Below are 25,147 nucleotides of genomic sequence, written 5' to 3'. Positions count from 1 at the left end.
TCAGCTCAGTGGAGGCTGAGCTCAGGCTGAGGGGGTTGGGGTGGAGGTGGAGGTTGGAGGCAGGGGATTGCTGCAGACTGAGCATGCGCAAAGTTAAGAGGCCTGCTGTAATCCCCTTTGTCACAAATAACAAGAGGATGCAATATGCTGTAATTAAGACAAAACTATCCACCTAATTAACGCCGTTTGGTTTCAGCGCTGCCTCTGTGACACCTCAGAGAAAATACAACTGAAAATATTCTACATTATTTTATTTTATGAAGCACAATCTGTACAAAATATGTGCTGGATATTTTTAGATATGATGGAGGAAACAGTTTTTTTTTTCCCATAAACCTTATAAGGGCATTATAAGTTTGCATAAAGCATTGATATTAGATGCACCTGCTCTTTCAAAGGCTATGTGTTTCAAAAAACAACTGTTATCTTGAAACAATAAAAAATCTGCAAAGTCAAAGTATTACATGATGGTTATCAGAGTGAAAGTTAAGAAACTCGGTGTGGTGAAAGCAGCAAGTCCACATCTTCATCCCAACCAGCAGTATCAGGGAAAGGAAAAAGAAAGCAGGAAAATAAATCGACACTCCTGCAGAAAATCAGATTTTCTAATCAAGAGAAAAAAGTTTTTCCCAAAAGAATGTCTTAGTTTAAATTAATCAGACCACAGGATGTTTTTCCATTTCACCTTCATAAACAATGACTTTTTTTTGGTGCTATTTCAAGCCCCTGCAGTGAGTCCCACTACAGAGTCATATCTGTTTTTAATGTAGTGCAGCTTAGGAGCTGAGAATTATACTCATTCAGTTTTTTCTTCTCAACCTTTTGATGTTTTTTTTGTACTTTCAGCAATTCTTTAATTCTTTATAATACCAAAATACTTTTTTCACTCACTTTAAAGAAAATTAAAAAAGTTAAAGCCTGTCACAAGTCAAATCTAGGCTGCTTATTGTATTATGTTAGTCAGAGAATTTTGCTATGATAATCCATAAATCATGAAGGAATACACAAACTTTATTTATTTTTTTGTTGTTGTATTTGTTAGCTGGGAATCTGTTTATGGGAGCCTCAAAGTAAAATGTTTTTAGACAGTAATGTAAGTAGAAAAATGAGTGAATATACTTTTATCTCATTATTAATTCAGAACCAGAGATGGTGTTGCATTGCTCTGGTGCCATCTTGTGTTTAGTCCATATTAAATCCTCCTCCTGTCTCCAAAAGAGGAAGAAAAATAATAACGGTGGTGAAAATGAGAAAAAAAAAATAACTGAAATATTCGAAAGGAATAATAGTTTTTGGAGAGCATGCGCAAAAATACAGAAATAAATTGAATAAAATTAAAAATATAAAATATTTTTCATTCAAGATAATAAAGAACCAGATTATGCAAGAGAGAGTAAAATTTAAATCTTACGTTAGGGGACATTGACAAATAATAATCTGGGCTCTGATGGACAGAAAAAAAAAGGTTAACTGATCTGCTGTTTCACCTCTCACCAGCTTTATGACGACTCTGAGCTGCTGATGGTTATTTGATGCTTAACAGCTCTAAATTTTTACATTACGCCACTTAATGTCATCCCTTTGCAGACTAATAGATTCTATCTGCTTCAGCCAGAATAATCTGACCATTTTCTGGCAAATCTCGAAGAAAACAAAAAAACCTCTACCAAAGTTTCCTTATTCCTTTATCTGAAAAACAATCTAAGTCCGAACTGAAAGGAAAAGTCTGATCTAAGATGAAAGACAAGCCTGTGTGTTATTTTATAATAAGGTGCTGTTTATTTAATCATTTCATTATTCACATCTCATGGTACACTCTCGTATAATTCTGAATTGTAGCATTTACCATGTGTAATACTGACCTCAGTCTCTTCTCCCAGGCGTCCTGAAAGAAAGAGAGCTGACACAAACATGAGCTGAGCTCCAGGTTTGACTCCAACGCCCTCTCTGTCCCTGGGTACGCTCGGTCAACAGAAAAGGATTCTGGGTGATAGCGTTCTGCTGATTTCCCTCCACATCTTCCATGATTTACTCAGGGACAGAGAGGCTTTACCGAGCTTGGAGTTAGCTTAACGTACGCTGCGGTCTGGTTCAGTGAACTGTAACTGTGAAGTGCTTTTCTGGCTCTTTGTACACTGAATGTTCAGATTGAGTGTTTGATCACATTAACTATGACTGCAGAGAGTCACAGCAGCATGTAGCCCCCCTCCCCGTGAGAGGCCGTCGAGCTGGGTCGAAGCAGCGCCGCCTCAGAGTGAAGAGGTTTGTCCGAGGTTCGGATGGGTTAAAACTGGACATTTGATATTTAGTGATCCCAGGTTCCCAGCCCCCTCCGTCAGCATGCCTTTAGACTCACACAAGCATTGAGAGGGAGTGTGTTGTGGCTGCAGGTGATATAAAGAACCAGCCATCGACGGCCTCACCCTGACAGCAGAGTCACCTCCTCCGACTAAAAACAGTCACAACCACTCGCTGCAGACTCCCACTGCAACTGTTGCATTTTTTTCTTTGTACAACTTTAAGGCAGGAAGTTCCACTTTGTTTTTTCTTTAAATAGGTAGGTCTCAGTCTTAAATTCATGCCTCCCTGCACAAGATTTTTTTAAATAAAGGACGGGGAGCCTGGAGTATCCTAGTGTCCGTCAGGCCTGATCCACTGAAAGTCACCACGAGTCACCGGGTGTGCTGTGCTATGCCATGTAGATGAAGGTGTTTATATCGGTCTCGTCTCGCTTTATGTACTTGTGATCTATCAGCCACTCGATCTGCTCCTTGATCATCTTCTTCTGTGGTAAAAACATGTTCTTTAGGATCTCCACCAGCTCGGTCTGAAGCTGGGCGTTGTTGATTCGCTTCCTCATCTTCATGATCTGGATGATGGCCTCCTGCACAGAGGACAAAAACACACGGGTGTGAGAAAACGCCTGAGACGGATGGGTTGTGTTGCAGCCGGGGAGTTCACACAAACAGAACCACGGGTGTCTGCTCTAAGTGCATGATGGGAAATGGAAGGGGAGACTATTTATTCACAGCAGGAGCGGTTACATAAGTGTGTGTCTTCTCCTGCGTGCTGTGAAAATATCTCCGTACCTGCGTTCGAAGTATCCTGAGCTGGACGATGCCTTCGTTCTCCTCCTCTCTCATTCGCTCTGTGGTGAGCTGCAGCCGACCAATCAGGTTGATCTTTCCCCTTTTCTGGACCTTGGAATTTTTTCTAATAAATAAAAAAATGGATCAGCAGATTCATTTTTGCAAAGCTAAAGGCATGCTGGCCTCACTTTTGATTGTCTGATCAAGTGTCAAATTAATCCTTGTGATGTGAAGGAGCAGATACCATAAGACTTTTTCTTCTTTCTGCTCTGTTTCATTCATTTTAAGACTTATTTTGTTTTGTGCTGAACTTATATTTTTTATGTTATCAAGAATGAAATAAAGACGAATAGATGAACGGTGGATATTTGCAGGCTCACTCATTTTCATTATCTTTGCAGATGACACAATCAGTTTTTGTTTGGGTAAAAACTGAAAAGAACTCTTCACTGGCATTGAGCTGGAAAGTCTCAAAACGTGGTTTGATGTTGATAAATTATCTCTTAATAAAAAAAAAAAAAATCATGTTTTTTGGGAATCTAAATGACAGATGAGGATATTACAATTAAGATTAGAAAAGTTTGCATAGAAAGAGTTTTCCAAACAAAACCTCTTAAGGGTTGTGATTGAAAGTAAGTGAGAATATTTTAGCCTCTTCAGCTCACGTCCTTTTAAATGAATTCTGTTTGGTGCCTTCACAGCGTCACTATGTTTTACCTGCTGATCTTTTATCTATCTTTTTACCTTATTTATTTATGGAAACTTTGTATTTATTTAGTGGGACTAACTCTTAACCTCACCCAGTGTCATTATCTCTCTTAGTCTTATTCATGTTCTTAACATTTAACTCAGTGCATAGTTTATTTTACTGTTGCTTTTGTGTCAACTGATCTTTGTTTCTGTTTGTGTATCTGTCTTGTACAAGCTGCTCTACACAAATCGCCCCATGTGGGATTATTAAAGTTGTCTGAATCTGAATCTGAATCTGAATCTGAACTTGGAAACTACACATTGATTATATTAAAGGTAAAATCTCAAAGTCAGCGGCAATTCTGTCAAAATCTTTTTTTTTTAATTGTAAGCCATTAAAAATCATTTATTAATCACTCATTGTTGCCTGTGTGTCTTAATTGTGGAAAACTGTGGATAAATTCAATCATTGTTTTACAAAAAAAAGAGCCATATGCATTATCAGTAGGAAAGGTTATTATGTTCACACTGATCCTTTTTTTATTTATTTACACATTTTATTATTAAAAAATGCTAATAATGTTAACAGAAAAACTGAATTCACTTCCAGATGCTGTGCAATATGGTTTAAGAGGTGATTCAAAGTTTTCTGTTGAGGAAGCTAAAAAAAGTCTAAAAAGGTGATTTGCTTCTGTTGTTGGGTCTAAACTGTGGGATGATTTTAATCAAATTTATTTTTTTAATATTCAAATAGTTAATAATAAATAATTATAATACTATAATTATCAATTATATGAATTATAATAATTAATATTAAATATTGTTTTTTTTCAATCTAAATTTTTAAATTAAATAATGCATTAATGATGTTATTTTTAGATAACCCTATGATAGCTAATTTATCTATCGATTCTTATTGTGCATGGTAAATGTGTATGTGGGCATATAAATGTATGTCAACATGTATATCTGTGTATTTATATGTGTTCACAAATATATTTATCTTGTTTATCCTATTTATATCATTTTTGTATTTTTTTAATTTATTTTTTACATTATTTTTTATTTATCTAATTATTTATATTTATTCTATTTATTCTTTTTTTTATTTATTCCCTTTTTTAATATAAGTTACACTGGGGAAAGGGGCTCTGCTGGAGTTTTGATTTTCACTGCTAACATTGAAACCTTATGGATGTATACATGTTTTTTTGTATAAATGTTAAAAAAAAAAAAAAAAAAAAAAAACCTTGACCAAAAAACAAACAAACTGTGGATTGAAGCAAATATAAACTCAAAAATCTGTAATCCACATTGTATTTTTAGAAAAATGTTTTGTAAGTTTTTTGGTAGCCTAATTTTGTTAAATATGTAGGATAAGCTCAGATAAGCTTCCTTTACAGTCAGAACCTTATACAAGAACTTTGGTTAGTTTAAAAGTTTTGGTTTGTTTAAAAATGTCTGTCTTGAGATAAATATTGTTTTATGTATAAAGACTTGAATAAATCCTACGACTTCTATTTCACAAGTCTCTAATTTCTGAACCAAAATGTGCAGGAAATTTCAAAGAATTCAGGAAGTTGACCTTAATATTGAACTGTGGAATAAACTAAAATGTTTTGATGCTTTTGAGAAACAAAAAAGAGGCATGCTGAACTCTCTGACACTCCTTACATGAGAGAAAACTCCTGGTTGACGTAGAACAGCGTTCCCTCTGCGAAATCTTTGGGTGAAGACACCACGGGGTCGTACGACAACACCTGCCGCTTTAGTTTAGGAAACGCCACCAGAGACTGGAGAGTGAAAGAAACATAAAGGTTGATTTAAACTCAACAGTATCGAGTTTTTCTGACCTGTGTTTGAGAAATGTGATCTCTCTGACACACACTCTTTGACGGCGTTATCAACACTCACCCACAGAGTGCGTCTCAGCTCGGCGTCGGGCAGCTCGGTGGCTAACTTGAGGTTTTCAAAGCTGATCCTCTCCCTCGGCCTCTGGTTCCAGGCGAACAGCACAGCCAGCTGGAAAGTGGTCACCTCCAGGTCGTACTGGCCCACCTCGTTCTTGAAGGTTATCTGAGGAGACAGAGAAACCATCTGTAGCATTAGTGTGAAATGATACATGAAGCCTGAGTGGTTGTAACACCACACACTTTAAAGCTTCTTAGGTGAAGTGTCGTGTGTTTCTGTTTGACTCACGATGCCGTTGGACATGAGGTGATGCCAGTGCAGCTTCCTGCCGCTGTGGTTCTTCTTGTAGAAGTCTTCTACCTCTGGTATCAAATCTTCCAGCTCTGTAGGCAGAGAGACAAACACCTTCTCGCTGCTCCTCGACCACGCTCCAGCATTCAGGATCTTTATGTTGACAGAGTCAGCTGACGGGGAGCACACACAGAGGCTTCTTGTTAAATGGATGACAAAATACTTACAGTTATCACAGAAATTACTATTTGATTGTCACAGCAAACTATTTGCTGGTTATTCAAATATCTCCCCACTCCATCTACAGACGCAAAGAGATCTATTCATCGACTGAAAAGTTGCTGTAGGATATGATCTAAGTATCTCCTCCCAGACCCTAACGCCTCAAATACACCAGATCTGTCTGCTGTCCGACTCCGTTCTGTTGCGTCTTGACTGTGTTTGTCATCTCACACCGGCTCAACTCAACGCCACTCAACTTTAAAAAGGTAGTGCAAGGATAAATAAGTAAATAAAACAAATAAATCAATAAAACAAAGATGCAGGGAATGAAATAGTTGTTCCATTGTTCTTAAAACATTTCAAAAACAATAAAAAATTAATAAAAACTAAAACAAACCATAAAACTGTAAAGCATGAGCAGAGTCTCAAACTTGGTTAAAAGCAAAGGAATAAAAATGTGTTTTAAGACTTTTTGATACCTGTGCCATGACGGAGCAGTTAGTGTGAGTTGACACATTAACATGAATGGAAACTTAGCTGAACCGTTGGCGTGACGAAGCGGAGACGGACTGCAGACGCATCTGCTGTAATTCAGCTGCAGAAGTCTTTAGGTTTTTCCTCCAGTTCTGAATCTCACAGATCAACTCAGCTCCTGGGGAGTGTGCGTTGTGTGGATGAGGGCCACGAGAGACCAAACAACAAAAAAATGGCAGCCAAAGCAGCAGCAGAAGAAGCATAAAGCCAGATCCTTCAGCTTTAAAGTCTGATGTTTGGGTTGTTTTATTGCTCCAAAAGATGAGGTGACATACCACATATGTTCACATGGGGCATGAAAATCGATAATCGAAGCATTTAAATCAATATGAAATCGTTATCAAATCCCAACCTGAGGAACTGAAATTGAATCAAATCGTGAAGTTCTTAGCAATACCCAGCCCTACTGGCCACCATGCCGCCTTGAGGTTCATAACAAACTGTAAACCTCTGATCCACCATTGAGAGTTGTACTCTCTGGTTGTTTGGCCCGCTTTGACGACTTAGCAGCTCAAACACTGGTACAACTTCATTTATAAGACAGTGCTTGGTCTGCTTCCCCACTGTTTATGTGCTTTTATCATGCAGAAATATACTCTGTGTTCTCAGGACCCTCAGCTTGAAACCAGCTGCAGAACAACTAAAAGCTGAAGAAGCTGGAGTCCTTAAAGGTTTTTAAATCTAACACTGCAAAAAACTGAAATCTTATCAAGTGTTTTGTCTTATTTCAAGTAAAAATTGTCTTATTACACTTGATATGAGCCACATTCACCTGATCAGTCCAGAAAAATGTCTTGTGAACAAGAAAAATTTGACAAAAATTTTGCTTGAAACTAGATTAATGTCTTAAGACAAGTAACTTTTCTCTTGTTCTGTTGGCTGATTATTTTCTTAACTTGTTACAAGAATTTCAGACCTCATTTTTGTCTTCAAATAACTTAAACAAGACACTTTTCTGGACTGGTCAGGTGAATGTGGCTCATATTAAGTCTAAAAAGACATTTTCTACTGAACATAAGACAAAAACACTTGACAAGATTTCATTTTTTTTGCGGTGAAAATTAAAGATATGAAGGCAGATTCCTTAAGATGTCAGTTTTAACTCGTTTTTCTGAACAATTAATTCCTAGAACGTGATTTTATTCCGTAATCTTGTGTTTTAATCTATGTGCTTTGTCTCTTTTTGTGCTTCCTGTCTGTAACTTTGTGTTTTTGCTGTCTTGAAAAAGAAGTTTTCAATCTTAATGGGACCAACCTGTGGAAATAAAGGTTAAATAAATAAAATAAAATAAACATCATATCTCCACCTCTCACCTGGTAGAGCCAGCTTGTTGTGTTTATGCATCTCTTTGAATGATTGGTTGAGATCTTCTGACACCTTGATGTCCTGAAACATGCGAGCCAGCTTGTTGACGTAGTCTGCCGGCATTCCTACTTCCTGTTGGGATTCATGACATCACAGGTGAAACATTTTACACTCTGGGTTTAAACTTCATGTGATTAATGCAGCCACAGATCTCTCACCCTGAGCCACTCCACCATGTTCTCCTCGATCTCGCTGTCTGCAGAGATGTCCAGGATGAGCCGGCGCGTCAGGTGGGCTTTGTGGTACCGCATGAACACGTCTTTGTTCTGGACGTACTTCAGCACTAACAGCTGCACACAAAGCACACAGATTATCAGCGTCTCCGCCCACATTCAGAGTAAAGTTAGCCCTGCTGGCTGCTGCACCTACGAGAACCAAAATAGCAGCTGCTCTCCGAGACTCCCACACACACACACACACACACACACACACACACACACACACACACACACACACACACACACACACATGCTGTGTATCTAAGACTTTCTGGTGTTTCCTTTGTGATAGAGTTTTATTTTAACCACACAAACAAAGCTGAGTGACAGGTGGTTTCACGCACAAACAAACAAGGATCACCTGGGATTAAAACCTCATTTGGTTAATCCTGGAAATAATTAAAAACTTGACACTGAAGGAAGATTCACGACAAGTTCCTGTTGATCTATTAAAAACTTTTAATTGTACCTCACAGATCAGTGTTAATTGACCAACTTTCCCAGCAGCTTTGAGAAAATTCGTTAAATCCAGCTTTCTACGTACCACTTCCTTGAGCTTGGCCTCGATCTCCTCAGATGTGAGTTTCTTGCTCAGCGGGGTCTTCCTCAGGAGCATGTCACAGTAGTTGGCCAGCAGCTCTGGACACTTGGACTCTGGTTGAGTTTTCAAACCTACCCTGTGGACACAAAAGAGAAGAATTAATTTAGTTAGTTAGATGTAAATAAAAAACTAAATCTTCAAACAGGGGAGCGTCTCTTACCCTTTCTGCTTCATAGGAAGTTCAAGTTTAAATATTGTGGCATCATTCACGACAGCTTTATACGCCTGCGAGGAGTCAAAAACAGGAGATTAGTACATCATCTCTCAACAAAACACTGTAAAAACTGAAATCTTATCAAGTGCTTTTGGTCTTACTTTCAGTAGAAAATGTCCTTTTAGACTTAATATGAGCCACATTCATATGGAACCCCACAATTATAAAATAAATAAATAAAAACAACATTTTGAAATAAATACCACTTGGATAAATAACACACAAATATATTATATGGCCATTAAATAGTGAAATAAGGCAATGTTATTATGAAATATGTTTTATTATTCTTTAATATCAAATTATCAAAATTAAATATCTCAATGATTATTTTAACAATTTCACACTTTTTATTTTCAAAGCTTTCATAAAATAATAATAAGTCCCACCCTCTAGCTTTGATTGACAGACCAAGTCATACTAAAAAAATTATATTAATAATAAAAATTTACTTTGAATTTTTTTTCTTTATTAAGGCTTGCAAAATGAATAAAAAGTTATTATTTTAGAAATTATGAAATTGCTAAAATAACTTTTTTGAAATATTTAATTTTAATAATTCAATATTGAATAATTAATAGTAAAAACATTTTTCACAATTTAATGGCCATATTACAAATTTTTCTGTTTTTTATTAAAATAGTGTTTATTACAAAATCCTTGTTTTATTTATTTAATCATGAATCTTTTAGGGTTCCATTCATTCACCTGATCAGTCCAGAAAAATGTCTTATTTCAAGTTATCTAAAAAAAATCTGCCCATGGAACAAGGGAAAAGTTACTTGTTTTAAGACATTATTCTAGTTTTTAGCAATTTTTTTTAATTCTTTGGCAGGTTTTTTTCCTTGTTACAAGCAATTCAAGCCTCTTTTTTGTCTTTAAATAACTTAAAACGAGACATTTTTCTGGACTGACCAGTTAAATCTGGCTTCTACCAATTATAATAAGACAAATTTTACTGAAAATAACACAATAACACTTGGTCAGATTTCATTTTTTTGCAGAGGTTGGTTAAAAGCGAGCTCACTTTGTCTCTGGCCGTCAGGAAGCGTGGGTCGTCCTGAAAAGCCTCCTTCACCAGTCGACTGAAGCGGTTAAACAAGGTGAGAAGCTGCTCCACATATTTCTCAGAGTCCTGCATCAAAAACAAAAATCTTTACTCAGCCTGGTTTCTAAACTGCAAAAACATCTGTTCGCTCAATATCTCTTCCTTATCAGAACACGTGTTCACAATAGAGAGTGACACAGAGTGGATTTTCACTCCTGTTCTGTCCCACTGCCACAGAAAAAAAATCATGCCCTGTCCCAATCCTGATAAAATGACTCCCACTCCTGAACCACTCCCATTTTCTTCCCTTCTTTTAGTTTTTAGGAAATACTTTGAATATGATTTGATTTTCTCCACAGTCTCTTTTAGATTACTTCCTGCTCTGCAGCTTTATTTCAAAAGATATGGCAACAGGTTCAGTCTAGAGCCTGACCAATTAATCGGTCGGGCTGATTATAGCCTGTCACCGATTAATCAACAGCGGCCAAAATGTAGCCGATTATAAAAATTTACTCGCACTCAGTCAGCTACAGAAGAAGACGGCAACAAGTTGATTTACTCTATGGTAAGCTGTGACTTTGCAAAACAATGTAACTCTACACTTTAGTGCTCCATGACAAAAACTCACTGTCAAGACATGCCAGGAAGAGCATTCAAGGTTTTTTCAAGTAAGTTTTAAAGAGTGTGTAACAGTGTTTAACGTCGTTTACATTGCAGCTTTGTGAAATAAACAAAGATGTATGTAACAGTAAATTCACACATCCACCATTATCTGATGTAAGACTATAGAACGGTGTTTCAACGTCATGTTAGTTCCTTTTTTTGCGAGATAAACAGAGATAAATGCCACTGTTAATTCACTTGTCTACTATTATCTAATGTAAGACTATAATACGGCGTTTGAACGTCGCGAAAGTTGCTCATTGTGTGTTTACAGTTTGACTTTTTTTCTACTTACGGTGTTTAAAGTTTGACTTCTTTATTTATTATTGTGTTTACAGCTAGTTTTTATTTATCATTGGTTTACACTACAATTCCTATGTTGACAGTTTTATAATTAAAGTTCCTTGTTTTAATTTAATAGTGTTCTGTCTCTGTCTTGAATCATATGGGTATTATAATAATTTGTGTTCATATACAGTATATATCCTGTGTTTATTCATGAATTTATTATAAATATCAGCCCATGTATGGTTTATCCGTCGATATATCGGATATCGGCCGATTTATCGGATATCGGCTTTTCTCTTGCCCCCAGTATTGGTAACGGCATCAGCCCCCAAAATCCCATATCGGTCGGGCTCTAGTCCAGTCCATCTGTGGTAAAATTAGGAACCATTTATTGCCAAACAAAAACGCCTACCTTAGAGTAATAAACCCAAACATATGACGTTTCATTTTACTAATTTATGAGCAAATTTTTTATGTGAACGCAAGAGAGCTGTCCTTAACGAACAAAAGTGCATGAGGATACCTTGAAAATTTAAAGCACCTGTTTATGAAAAAGAAAAAAGTGCATATGATGCAAAAACTAAATAAAAATACAACTGTCAAATATCTGCTGTTCTTTTTTGAATTCCGTCGGAACACAGCGGCCAGGAGCACTGATGGCTTCTGGGAAGTGTAGTTCTTTTCACTTGCGTTACAGTGTAGACTTACTGGAAATAAACTACAAATTAGCATGCATGTCATATCATATCTTATCTTCCTGATTGGTTCCCGCTCCCCAGTCATGTGGGAAACCCCTGAAAAAATGTCAGTGTCTAGCTCACAACACTCACAGAAGTGATGGTCTCTGCTGAAGCGACCATGTCAGCCAGGCCGGCGCTCATGATGTGCTCCTCCAGGTCCTTCAGCATGGGCTCGATGCCGCTGGGCACTTTGTCCATGAGAGAGAACATCAGATGCAACTCTGTGATGGAGAGAAATCATTGTTTTTACTTTCGTAAAGAGACTGAAATGTGAGCTGGTCCAAAGTAAACATGTTGTGTAGAGACTGATGGAAGGATCAGGGGCCTGTGCTGATCCGAAGGAGCAAAAACACAAAGAAAGAAACGCTATGAGGGGTATCACAGAGAGGAATGTCTGTTTGAACTTAAAACATAAAATGAAATCACACGTATTAAAAATGGAAGAGTGGTTCGCTGAGGAAAGTCTGGAGTAGATCTTAATCTGATGAATTTAACTCTGAGCTTTAATTTGGACGCTGCACTACAGACTGAGCATAAAATGAGCTACTTTAAAGTCCATTACTGTGGATGCCTTTTGTCCTTTTGTTCAATCAACCCGCACGAACCCCGACCTGAGCTTTCACACACACACACACACACACTGAGACAGTCAAACATGATAATGAGAGGTTCTGCAGCCAAGACTACAAGGAAAGCCCCAGTTGTGTAACCTTGGGGTCATTCATTAAATTATGTCTTGTTTTAAGACATTTGGCTCTAAAATCTGGTGCTGAGATCTGTGGGAGCTCCTCGTCTTTTCTTCCAGGAGAGTGGTGGAAACACACACGGATGTTTTAAGACATCTAGATGCTGCACGAGACGGGTCGGTCTGGGCTATTTCCTGGTGCAAACCTGAGCTTGCCGAGCCTTTGGTGGGAGCAGTCCTGCCGTACTCACTCTCTGTCTCATTTCGTTTGATCATGCCCGGACACTCGGCCAAGATGGTCTCCTTGAAGGACGTTACCAGTGCATTGACGCAACACTCCATCAGCTAAGGAGGGAAACACAAGAGAAACAGATCTTACAAATCCTTAAAAAACCCACAATGTCAAAACCTGTCAATAATTATGTGGAATATTGTGTATACAGTTTTAAACAGAAATGCTTTGAAACAAACAAAACCAGACTGAAATACTTTGTGTTTGAATTAGTGCTGTCAGGAGATTAAAAAAACTGATCTAATTAATTAAAGGATTTGTGATTAATTAATCTAATTAATCACTTTTTTATCTCATATCTTCCCGAAATAAAGAATCTGAATTCTAGGACATTACAAAACCGTAGTGATGACTAATCAAATGAAAACACGAAGAAGAGAAGATTTGTAAATCCACATTTTTTTTCAACTGATCGATATCAAAATGTCCGTGTTTGCAGCCATTGGCATCTACAGACGATTCGATTGCAACCGTTTTCTGAGTCTATAGAAGTAAATTGTGTTTTTCAGCGGGGGGAGGCGGGGTCTGAAGGAGCTTGTCAATTAAAATCCTGCTCATAAACTACTGTGGGTAAGAGCAGTGTGCTCTTTGGATGAGAGCTCAGCATGGATATGAGGAGAAGATGTCAGATGACAGTAGCCAGGTTTCCATTACACCCAAAATTGCGCAAAACCTAAATAAGGCAATAAAGAAACACTACAGTTTAAAAAAAAAACTCTTACATTTCGATAAAAGTATTTACGCTCTCATGAGGTGGTTCTTCAGACATTTCTATACTGATCTTTGTCGCAAAAGTGCAATGGAAACACCTTTTCTGCACGTTGTCATAACAACGCTCCTCCCGCACCTCCTCGTATGTGTCCACTGCCACAAACAGACTCCAGCGTTCATAATTTATCAGCTCTGCTCCTATTTATATGTTCAATGCAGGGTTAGGGTTGTTTGTGTTTTCTAACCGTCACTTGTGAAGGCATCAGGACGGCTGTGAGCTGGAGATGATGATCTTCATTCAGTTTTTTTGATCGTGTCTATTTTGAGTTAGCGTGATCACGGCCGACAGTTTGAGCAGTGAAAAAAAACATTGATGTTCATGAATCGACATCATCATGACTGCACGGAAATTATTCTTTATCAAAACTTCAGAAATATCGGAAAAGTTCAGGCAGCTCACGCTCCAAATGAGGACGTGTTGTGGTAGTTCAGAGAGAAAGAGCAGCACCATCGTGAGAAAAGAATAAAGAGATCATGGAGAGGATTAAAGGATGGAGGATGGATGCAATTTAAAAAGTATGTTTGGTCTGATTTTTGGATCAAAAACAAGAAGAGAGACATAAAAGAAGAGAGTCCACTCTTTTTAGGTAGTTTTGGTGTTTACACAGTCAGAGAAAACAAGATTATTTGGGTCTTGAAAGATTGTTTACGACAATTGTCACTAAACTAAACATACTAAAAGGACCACACAGCTGTATCATACTCACTGCTTGTACAGAGTTGCAGTCACGTCTCGTCTCCAGATACCGCAGTGCACGTTTCTCCTCTTCCCTCAGCTTTGAATCAGCCTGGTGAAATCACAAAGACACGGTTTAATGAGTGTTTAATGCACTGATACATGTTTAATTCACCCTTTCAAAGAGATCCTTAATGATTTGGAGGCAGACGTAAGATTCTTTAAAACTCCTGGAAGTATTTTTCATATCTCTGTGTTGTGTTGTGAATAACGTGTATTTGTGTCCGTGTCTGTGTCTGAAAAGAGATTTTTAATCTGAATGAGTTTTTTTCCTGGTTAAATAAAAGTTTAATAATTTAATAATAATAAAACAAATAAACAGTGAGCAATCTGTCGTGATGCATCAAATTCTGTTTGCAGGAAATTTAAAAAAATGATGCAAAAAAAGCTCAGCAGAAAAAAAAACTTGAAGGAGATTTGTAGAGCCAAGCCACGTTGAAACATTTAAAGGAGATACAGAAAGTCCTCCAAACAGGCTCTGCCCCTTTTGAACTGATGAGCTTAATCCAAACTAACTCACATTAAGAATTAAAGGCCGACCACATCAGGACTGAGGGTGGAAATTTCTGGAGCTTCAGTTCAGATGGTTTGAAAAGTAAAATCCTGAGATCACCCCGAGCAGCAGAACATTCAGTTCCTCTCTTTTTGATTCAGAAACTGGCTCGATGCCACAGCCAGCATCATGAAAAACAGCAAAGGAGGATGCTAAATAAGAAAGTCAGATCTCTACTTGTGTTGCTTAGAAAATCTTTAGCTGTTTTCTTCGAGAATTTAAAGATTGTTTTATCATCTGAGGATTTGACCTTCCTTTTTTTAAACTCACTAACATTTAGCATGTGTCACTTTCATAAACAAAAAAGTGCATGAACTGATTGATCATAATCTCAGGGATTAAAATCACTGAGAGCTCACTGTTTGATCCATAACTCAGGGATGATACTCACATATTTCATGTAGTTTTGGACGCCGTTTTGCTGCAGGTAGGCAGGCGCCTGCGTTCTGTAAAACCTCTCTGTTGAATCCATGTAAGCTTTCTCAAAGTTGTCTCTGTAAATCTGCAGCTTGTCGTCAGGGTTGGAGCAAAGGTTGACTGCACAGAGGTAAACACACAGAAGGTAATGAGAGCAAGATTATCACCGAATGTCGATCAGTAAGTCACAAAACCAAAGGCAAGACATCACATCTGACCTGAAACAGTCTACTCCTTGTTGACTAAACACTCTCTATGTTTTGTTTTTTATGTTTTATAAAAAAAAAAAATCAATTATTTGAAGAAAAATACATTAAAGGCTTATGCACAGAGTTAAAAATCTTAATTACTAATATGATAGTACAAAGAGACAGCTGGGCAGGATTGCAGTGTTTCCTTGCCCAAACACCAGGTACACTGCAAAAACTGAAACCTTATTAAGTGTTTTTGTCTTATTTCCAGTAGAAAATGTCTTTTAAGACTTAATATGAGCCATATTCACCTGACCAGTCTAGAAAAATGTTTTGTTTCAAGTTATTTAAAGACAAAAATGAGGTCTGAATTGCTTGTAACAAGTAAAAAAATCTGCCAATGGAACAAAAGAAAAGTTACTTGTGTTTAGGGATGGGTACCTTTCCTATTTGATACAATACTGTACAAATGCCCGGTACCTGGTAATTGGTCCCCGGTGGCTGTATATGGTAAAAAATATCAATTTGTTTAATAATAAAATATATACATTTTTTCAATTTAACATATTTCTTCTTCAATATATAAACTTGCAATGCTGTGTTTATGTCCAGCATGGAAAATCACCTACTCTTCCACTCCCTCACAGTCACAAGGATGCATTTAGGTACCTTTTGATTTTAATTGGTACCTGATAATTTTGATAGAATTTGGTCAGTACCTTTAAAAGAACCTAATTTTGTACCCATCCCTACTTGTGTTAAGACATTATTCTAGTTTCAAGAATTTTTTTGAGCAAAATTTTGTCTTCTTCCATTTTTTTGTTTTTTTGTTACAAGCAATTCAGACCTAATTTTTTCAGGACTGGTCAGTTGAATGTATAACATTTTTTTTTTTACATAAAATAAGATAAAAACAAATGATGGAAACAGAATAAAACTGATAGGTTGTGACACCTCTTAAAGTGATACTCCGGGGTGGAACAAGTTGGGTCCTATCATAAGGTTTAGGGCAGAAATGACCCCTACAGCAGTGTTTTTGTGCAGCAGAAGCCCAGAGCGATCGCACCAAACACCCCCTCCCTGCTCCTCTGCTGGTTTCCTCTGCACTCAGACGGGGCCATATTTTACTCGACCAAAAACACAAATAAACGGACTCCCACTGAAAAAATCTGATATCAGTCTGCATTCACGCTTTGTTTAGAGAATTTTCAGCGCGTCACTTTCACACAAAAACACCACTAAATAAGGCTCTAGTTCTCATCGTGTCTCTTCGTCCTGGCAGACTACCTGTGTTTGTTTATATCTGGCACGCCGTGCGCGGACTGATACACTAAGCGGCTAGCGCCTCATAGCCAGCTGTGGCTCTGCAGCGGGGGTAGCGCTGTTTAATGACACGATGAGAACTAGAGCCTTATTCAGCGGTATTTTTATGTGAAAGTAACGCGCTGAAAATTCTCTAAATAAAGCGTGAATGCAGACCCATATCTGATTTTTTCGGTGGGAGTCTGTTTATTTGTGTTTTGGGTCAAGTAAAATATGGCCCCGTATGTATGACCTATCGGCCACATTTAGAGACACTGCCCACATCATCTTTTGGCGAAACCACAACATTACAGCCATTTTAATGAAAAAAAACAACAATAAGACCACTAACAAACAGCTAATAGAGAACTCACATTACAAATAGTGAAACTTCCTGTATAAAGACAAAGTTCAGTTATTCTATTTATTAGGGCTTACATATCCTAAATAGCAAGGTGAATTGAAAATTGCACACCACACAAAAGCTCGGGTCTTCAGAGGTTAAAGAGAGTATAAAGTTAACATTTTACCTTCTCAAGACAAAATATCTACAATATTTGAAATGAAATTATCACAAAATGAAATTTTAGGATTAGGATATGATTTTTCCAGCTGTAAAGGTGACAGAGAACAACAGTTCTTCACAGCTCATTAAAATGAACAAAGGAAAAGATTTCATGTCTTAGCAGTTTGGTAGAGTCTAAGAAGAGGTGAAAATGGAGACATGTGTTGTTGTTTCTCACCATATGACTCCCGTACTCCGATGACCAGCTGGGAGTCGAAGGCCTCTCCCAGCCGCTCGGCGTGGACCAGCTTCATGGCGCTGTCCTGTAGTCTGTTTTTAATGTTGGAGAAGATGGACTCGTTCCACGTGTCCAGCATCAGCTGAGAGAGGAGAGGAGAGACACAAACACACCGTACAGTCAGCAATCACGCTTCATGTGTTCATTTTGATTCACTCATAGTCCCGCCTCCTCTTCCTCTTCTTCCTCCTCACCTTGCGGACGATGCTGTCCTCCACGTTGGACTTCTTGTTGCTCCCCTGTTTGCCCATCAGGGTGATCTCCAGCTGACAGAAAGGTTTGGGTAAGATGTCACACTGCGTGAAGAACTTCCTCCACTCCACGATGTAGGCCTTCAGCAGCGCCGTGTCATCCTGGTGACTCAAAACCCGCTGTGAAGAGAAACACAACAAAAGGTTGATTGACAGGGGCAGAATCAAACCGACACGCTCACAGATGTTTTCCAGGACGGACGGATCGTGGAGAAGACGATCAGAGGGTAAAACAAGGTGATAACAGATACGACTGAACAGGAAACACAATCTGGATTCTGAGAGTGTCTTTATTTACTGTTTGATCACCAAACAAAGACACTTCCAGACGTTTCTAGTACTCAGTAAATGTTACGTAAAAGCTCTTTTACAACCGAGAAGGTAGGATGATGAATTAAATAACAGCTTTATTGTTACATCAGAGGAAGCAACAAACTTCCCACTATTTTCTCACTGTTTTCTGTGACTATTAATCTGAGTGTGTGAATGTGATGTTGACAGAAAAATCCCATCATGCTCTTGGGCTTACTGCTTGTGCTTGTTTGATGAAATCTAGGATGTCCTCTTTGAGGGCTTGGTGGATCTTAGCTGGTCCTTTGTCATCCCACAGACAAACAGCGTGGACGTCTCTGTGGGAAAAAGGTGAACAGAGTCAGTGAGACGCTTTTTGTTTTTAAATCAAGGATCAAATTATTTCAGGGGTTAAGCCCGGCTCTGAGCGTAGGTGGCGTACGGCATTAAACTTACGAGAAAAGGTCAAACCACTGTTGTTTGGTGACCGACTCCTGCCGTAGCAGCTTCAGTACAATGGGACGCATCAGGTCCCATTTATCCTCAAACTGAAGGGAGCCTTTGTTCTGGAAACAGATAGAAGGAAGTCAATTTAACAGTCCATACTTATTAGTGCAAAGGCACAGCTTCAAAACCTTAAAGAATCAAAGCTTTATTGTTTTTTGTTTCCATACAGAGCGACAAAATTCCTGCTAAATCCCTGTGGTCATAAAACAGAACAACGAAACAGTAGAAATCGATCCTGGTCCGGTGGTTACCTCAGCTTTAAGCTGCTGAGTGTGCAGTTAGAGATAGTCCTGATATGCATTTTTTGGGGCCGATACAGATACTAATTATTAGGAGGCATGGAGGCTGATAACCGATATTTGAAGCCGATATTCATTTCATTTTCAAAGTAAAAATACTGGCGCAAGAAATTTTGAATAATACAAACTCCAACACTTAACTGTAATCAAATGCCTTCAAGCATATGTTTATCAAACAGCTCCCAGGCTCAGCAGCATGTTTTATAAAGTTAAATAAAAACTAAAAAAAAATAAACAGCTTAAGTTTTCTTCAGTAAAAAACAGTTTTCCAAAATTTCTATGCTACCTTTAATTTACCGTTTGGTTTACATGACTGATTTTAAATGACCATCCAGGGTTTCCATAGGGTAGACAGGGAGAAATTCTGCAGAAGCATCAGAGCCAAAACAACACAGTTTTTAATGGGTTTCATATCGGCCGTCGGTTTAAAAAAAAAAGGCAGATGCCGATATACCCCAAAATGCCAAATATCGGCCCCAATAATCGGCCCGGCCGATAATCAGCCTATCCCTATGTGCAATTATTTAACTTCTAACTTTGGTTTATGAACATTTTTAGACAGGTTATGTCAGTAACAAGTATTTATTGAATGAATTAAATACTCAACAGGTAAATCAAACATGTACAAAATGATGATTTTTGCAAGATACCATAATGAAGAGAATTAAGTAGTCTGAAAATATTATATGGTTACTATTAAAATATAGGGCTGCAGCTATCGAATATTTTAGTATTCGAGTATTCTACTGAAAATCCCATCATTTAATCGAGTAATCGGATAAAATATATTTTTGTCTGGTTAAAGAGCAGTTATTTTTCAAGTGAAAATGTTTCTCTTTAAGAAATAGACTTTTCTGATACAGCATGTCAATAAGAGCACTTGCTTTGGTAGCTCCAAAATTTGTAAACACACTTTGACACATTTTTTGTGCCTTGTACATCTCCTCAAATGTTGCGAACCCAAATGGCACCCGTTTCGTAGAATGACCCATTAGTCTCCAAACTCCAGAAAAGAAGCTAGATTTGTTGCTAGTTGCTATTTTGTATAAGAGGTAGCTTGAGGGGTCTGAAAACTCTCTTAATATGGCTTCAGCTCTATTTGAAATACCACTCTTTGATCTTTTTTAAAATTAAACAATTCCTCGAGGCAGAGAAAATTACTCGAGTAATTTTTGTAATCGAGTACCTCGAATCATTTGAGGAATCGTTTCAGCTCTAGTAAATTATAATGATGGTATGAGAATTATGTATATGTGTGAAATTATAATTACTATTGTGGATGGAAGTTTTCTTTTGCGATGTCGAAGCATGAAATAAGGGTGCATGGACATAGTTTTCTATGATTTTATGTACAGTAAGTGCATAACATCTGCATTTGTTTGTAAATAACTGTTCGGTAAAGGGGTGGGAATTAATCAGTTTTTACTTCATCCCATTCCTTTTTGAATATGTGATTAGATAATGTCTGTTTGTTTCGTATGTTTTCTGTCTTTGACAGTGATTTTACTTTAACCTCATGTTTGAGATAAATTTCAATCAATCAATCAATCAATCAATCAATCAATCAACAAAAGAAAGTTACTATATATGAAGACCTAAAAAGATCTCAAAAGACACTCTGAGACATAAAACCACAAATACAGCCGTCAAATAAGGGTGTCCAGATTCAATACACTGATTGGTACCGGCGCCCAATATGGCTACTTAGGAGGATCCAGTTTTCACGTCCTTTCGGCACCGTCACGCTTTACGGCTGCTGTAAATCAAACCATGTTGCAAACATGTCCGCTGTGTGGGACTACTTCTTTTTGGAAAGCATTGATAGTAAAACAGCGTCTACAACATTTGCAAAGTGAGTGTTCCTGGAGGAGGTGCCAACAGGGCTCACTTTGATACAACAAATATGATCACCCAACGGACTACAGGATTTATCAAAGAAAGGTGTCAGTATCGGATAGTATCAGAAAAACATATCATGAAAAAAAATTGATCGGATTGGAGGAGTAAAAAAAATCTGTATCGGGACATCCCTCCAGTCAAATGTGTCTGCAAATTACTGTTCCTTACTCAGAGTGTGATACAAGAGCACATCAGCTCAAGTCGTTACCGTTCTACGGTTAACTTAAAAGTGCATGAGCATAAAAAGATTTACACGGATCAGAAGCTGTCTGAGAAGTAAAAAATCAGTGCAAAAAATGACATGAAGAGTGTGAAACAAAATCTTTTGAACAGTATGCAAAAAAACAGGACTATTACAGTGTGTATTCAACCAGTTCAGTCATTCATATCTTATCGCTTTTCTCCTTTATTGCTGCAGTAACCCTCACCACAACACCACACACTAGAAAAACTGAACTCTCTTGTCAAGTGATTTTGTTTTATTTTCAGCAGAAAATGTCTTTTTAGACTTAATATGAGCCACATTCACCTGACTAGTCCAGAAACATGTCTTGCGTCAGGTTATTTAAGGTCAAAAATGAGGTCTGAATTTCTTTTAAATGTCAATAAAAAAATCTAGCAATGGAATAAGAGAAAAGTCACTTGTATTAAGACATTATTCCAATTTCAAAGGAAATTTTTGAGCAATTATCAAATATAAGAAGACAACTTTTGCTGAAAATAAGACAGAAACACTTTTTGCCGTGCAATCCTGCATTTTAACTTGCAAGAAATCAAAATCATGTAACATCATATTCTTTGTTGTTTCTTAAAATAAAAGCTGTGAGTGCTTAATGTTGTTTCCTTATTAAAAAAAAAATCATATCAGAATCTTCTGCATCACAATGTTGTGATATAACAAAACTCCAGGATTTTTTTTGACATTTATCGTGTTTTTTTTCTCATGCATGCCTTGGACAAAATTTTCCCAGTTCTATATTTATATTAATTTACCCTTTTGTTGCTCTGAAGATCATTTTCATTTCCACTTTTAAGAAGAACAGGGCTTTGATTTCTAACCACCGTCAAAAATTGTAACAGTATTCTGTTTCATCGCACAGGCCTGTGACCTCAAAAACATTAGAAATAAAATAAGACTCAACATTTTTCCCAGAACTGAACAAAGGTTTGACATTCCTAATTTTTTTTCAGCTGAAAGAGTTTCTTCTTTCTCCAGTAAAGCTATTCTGAGTCCACCGAGAGAGAGAGCAAAGAAGCAAATTTCACGTTTGTGTTCGTGTGCTATAAATCTGGCTCTAATTCATCAGATGTTGACATTAGGTCTTCAGTTTTTAAACACAAGCAGTGAAGCTCACTAGCTGCTTTTCATGCAAAGTTGTGAGGTTCCCCCTTAAGGCACTTAAAGCTGAGACATATTTAAGAAGACTTGGATAAGACATGTTGTGGCAAATTGTAAAAGAGTGCAGGGAAACATGCCAAACTGGATTTTCTGTACATTAACCTTCATGTTGGTACACTCTGCACAGCAGTGTTACAGCTGGGATGGTTATTCATACACTGGGGCTAGCTCATCGTGCAGATTAGGTTACATGCATGTTTTGACATTGCTAATGTGCACATACTGTCCAGACAGATTTATTTCAGCATGCTCACAGCTAGCGTTGGTTTGTAAACGCTGTTTCCTACCCACACCTCTGTCCCTCTGTTTAACGGTATGAAAATATAATCTGATATAGGTGCAGTGGCTGTGGATTATTCATTTGCTACACCTCGTTCGCGAGTTAGCAGCTGAGGATTATCTCAGTGCACAGAAACTACCACAACAGTTGCTTTTGGCAGCCTTTACCATGTGTTTTAATAGGCTGGTCAGCTGCAGATTCCTGCTCCACTGAATTGACAGATGATTTCAGATTTACAGCTAGCGTTCACACAGATAGTGGTGATGTTTAATGCGCAGGTTAAGCGAACGATACGAGCCCATCCCTCCATCTATCTCCCCGTTTCTCTCCTCTACGCCTCTTCTCCTTTTATTTATCTGTGTTGAAGCTTTTCTGTGAAGCTAAATCACTGATAAGTAGCTAATGTTAGCCAGATGTAACTTAACAGCCCACAGCTGAAGTCCAAACTGACAGCACAGTCACCCACAGGTGCTGTGTGCTGTTCGTAAAGGTGAGAGCCAAACGCCGGCTGCACCCCACGCAGGTGACAAGCCCCGAAGAGAGCGTTAGATGAAAATAGTTGAATTGAAGGAGATCCTACCTTTAGCAAATTAGACGTCGCCATGTTCCCTCAACTTATCCTCTCGCGAAGTCTCGCGTGATCTTCAATGAGAACGGGGATTAACTGTATCACATCACGGACTCTCTGGGCAGTTTTCAAGACGAACACGAATATATTCTTTTAACACAGAATGAATAAAAAAATAATATTTAAAATGAGACTAAAAAACGATAAGAAAGAGAAAGAGGTACAGTACAGAGAAAAAATAAAGGTAATAAATAGGAACCTTGGAAAAAAAAATGTAACGTTCAATTTCAGTTTATTTTTTTCACTGATGTTGATGAAGCTATTTATTTTTATTTCAATGAATTTCATCACTTTTTGATTTAGATTCTGGTACAATAACATCATTGTTCATTGTTCAGTTAATATATAGCCAAGTCTTATGAAATAAATCACATTATGTGCAAAAGTTTATGTATTTATGAGTTGAATGTGCATTGGTTTCACCAATGTGCAACTCAATTTTTACTTCTCTGAGTCAAACATAAGATTAAAGGCTCTGAGAAAGCAAAAACTTCCCATTATACAGTTAAGTATTGTATTTAAATATTTTTATCTTCATTTTTAAAACTCATACATGCACAAAAAACCTCTTGCGACAAAAGATAAAAATAAGAGGAAAAAAAAAGAAAAGAAAAATAAGACAAAAAAAAGAAAGAAAAGAAAATAAAGAAAAATTACTAATGCAGACATATCTAAGTTCAACCAAACATCTCCAAAAATGGTTTTATTTTACTATATTCTACCTTATTTTTTTAATCATTCTTTAAAAATATATATTTACTTAGGAAAAGTGGCATACAGACATAATATCTGAGATTATATCTTCTAAAAATGTCTTTGTTGCAGTGCTGCAGACCAAGACAAGCTATCAATGTATTTAAAAATAGGCTAACATATTTTATATTTAAAAAATCTTCTTTTTTTTTTTCTCATAAACATTTTTTTTCAAGTGATTAAATGGTTCATTGATCCAATTTTAGTGAGGGAGCATATTGGGACACCACCAGAGAAGAAAAAAGGATAAACCAATTTAATGGCTATCACACTCTTTCAGTCAATTTTCCAAAGCTTTTTATTTTATTTTTTTTCATTTAATTTTTCTTTTTGCATTCCCAGATCTCCCTCCTTTTCTAATAAGAGATATCCATGAAGAGTGAAACTGTCAGGGAGGATACAACCTCTGTACAGCTTCAAGGACAGTTTTGCTTCCTGAAATCAGTACGTTGTTTGTTATCATTCTTTCCCTGGCTGGATGTCTCGATCCCACGCTGTCTCACAGAAGCAAAGAGGTTTTTAACCTTCACATGGGGGAAGAGAGGGAAGCTTTTCAAGGATAAGTTCAGGGAAACAGGATACTTTGAAAGGTGGCTTCACAGTTATGACGCAGAAGTATGACGCAAAAGAAGAATCAAATGATGATAAACACCTGAGGAAGATGGTTTCAAGTTGTCCAATAACAATTGGTTCACTTTTCAAAAAAATGATTTAATGGGTTAATCTAAGAGTGATGACACTTTCTTCTATCCTGTACCCATACTTTAATTTCAAAAAACTTCTGATTCAGTTTTAAAGACATTCAAAGGACTTGTTTGATTGAAAATGGGCAGGTTTGGATGGCATAAAAACAAAAAAGTGACAGAAAATTATAGAGTTAGAGGTGCACACAGAGCTTTTTTCAGGGAGGGTACACTTACACATTCATACTAACTTGCATTATAGCAGTCTTAAATTAACACAGTTTAGGATTTAAAAAAGGAGCATTGGGAAATATATTAGAACAATCATCAACAAAAGGTTGTGGGCGGTGCTTTGGGAAATTCAAATTAAGGCATGAACTGGTGAACTTAGCAGAAACCTCTTTGCAAATTAAAGATTTGAAAGTAAAATTAAAGAGAACCTGAAAATGAAAATGAGGAAAAGAGAAAACAAGTGCAACAATGAACTGTATTCCCTGCTGCAAGCAGAGGCTCAAACCCAAGGAATAGAGGT

The 25,147-nt window shown here is 37.4% G+C and overlaps 1 protein-coding gene across 2 annotated transcripts; it reads right to left on the bottom strand.

The window, feature by feature from the left end:
* Positions 1-1,756: 1,756 nt before the first annotated feature.
* Positions 1,757-23,226, bottom strand: cul5b (cullin 5b). Of its 2 annotated transcripts, none has more exons than XM_074672868.1 (19): positions 23,132-23,226; positions 18,624-18,733; positions 18,406-18,505; positions 17,820-17,996; positions 17,566-17,707; positions 15,304-15,449; positions 14,331-14,411; positions 12,767-12,905; positions 11,966-12,096; positions 10,164-10,271; positions 9,083-9,147; positions 8,866-8,998; positions 8,262-8,393; positions 8,052-8,175; positions 5,979-6,154; positions 5,694-5,855; positions 5,454-5,572; positions 3,090-3,213; positions 1,757-2,884 (listed from the first exon to the last, which is right to left on the bottom strand). In XM_074672868.1, the coding sequence occupies exons 1-19, from the start codon at positions 23,153-23,155 to the stop codon at positions 2,690-2,692; spliced, it is 2,388 nt and encodes a 795-aa protein (XP_074528969.1). In that variant the 5' UTR covers positions 23,156-23,226; the 3' UTR covers positions 1,757-2,689. The 2 variants fall into 2 exon arrangements, with proteins under 2 accessions (XP_074528969.1, XP_074528970.1); XM_074672869.1 differs by having other exon boundaries at positions 12,812-12,905.
* Between the last annotated feature and the right edge of the window lie 1,921 nt (positions 23,227-25,147).

This window comes from Halichoeres trimaculatus, unplaced genomic scaffold (genome assembly GCF_033239565.1).
Source record: "Halichoeres trimaculatus isolate MK-OKI-2021-1 unplaced genomic scaffold, fHalTri1.1 fHalTri1_scaffold_6, whole genome shotgun sequence".
Taxonomy (NCBI): domain Eukaryota; kingdom Metazoa; phylum Chordata; class Actinopteri; order Labriformes; family Labridae; genus Halichoeres; species Halichoeres trimaculatus.
This window is presented reverse-complemented; position numbering and strand designations above follow the sequence as displayed.

Bases quoted from the DNA above. Each gene is read 5' to 3' on its own strand.
- cul5b (XM_074672868.1), bottom strand. From the start codon at position 23,155: ATGGCGACGTCTAATTTGCTAAAG. The intron at 10,272-11,965 runs GTGAGTGTTGTG...TTTTTGATGCAG, and splicing joins CAGCAGAGACCATCACTTCT to GACTCTGAGAAATATGTGGA. The intron at 8,394-8,865 runs GTACGTAGAAAG...CTTTGTGTGCAG, and splicing joins AGGCCAAGCTCAAGGAAGTG to CTGTTAGTGCTGAAGTACGT.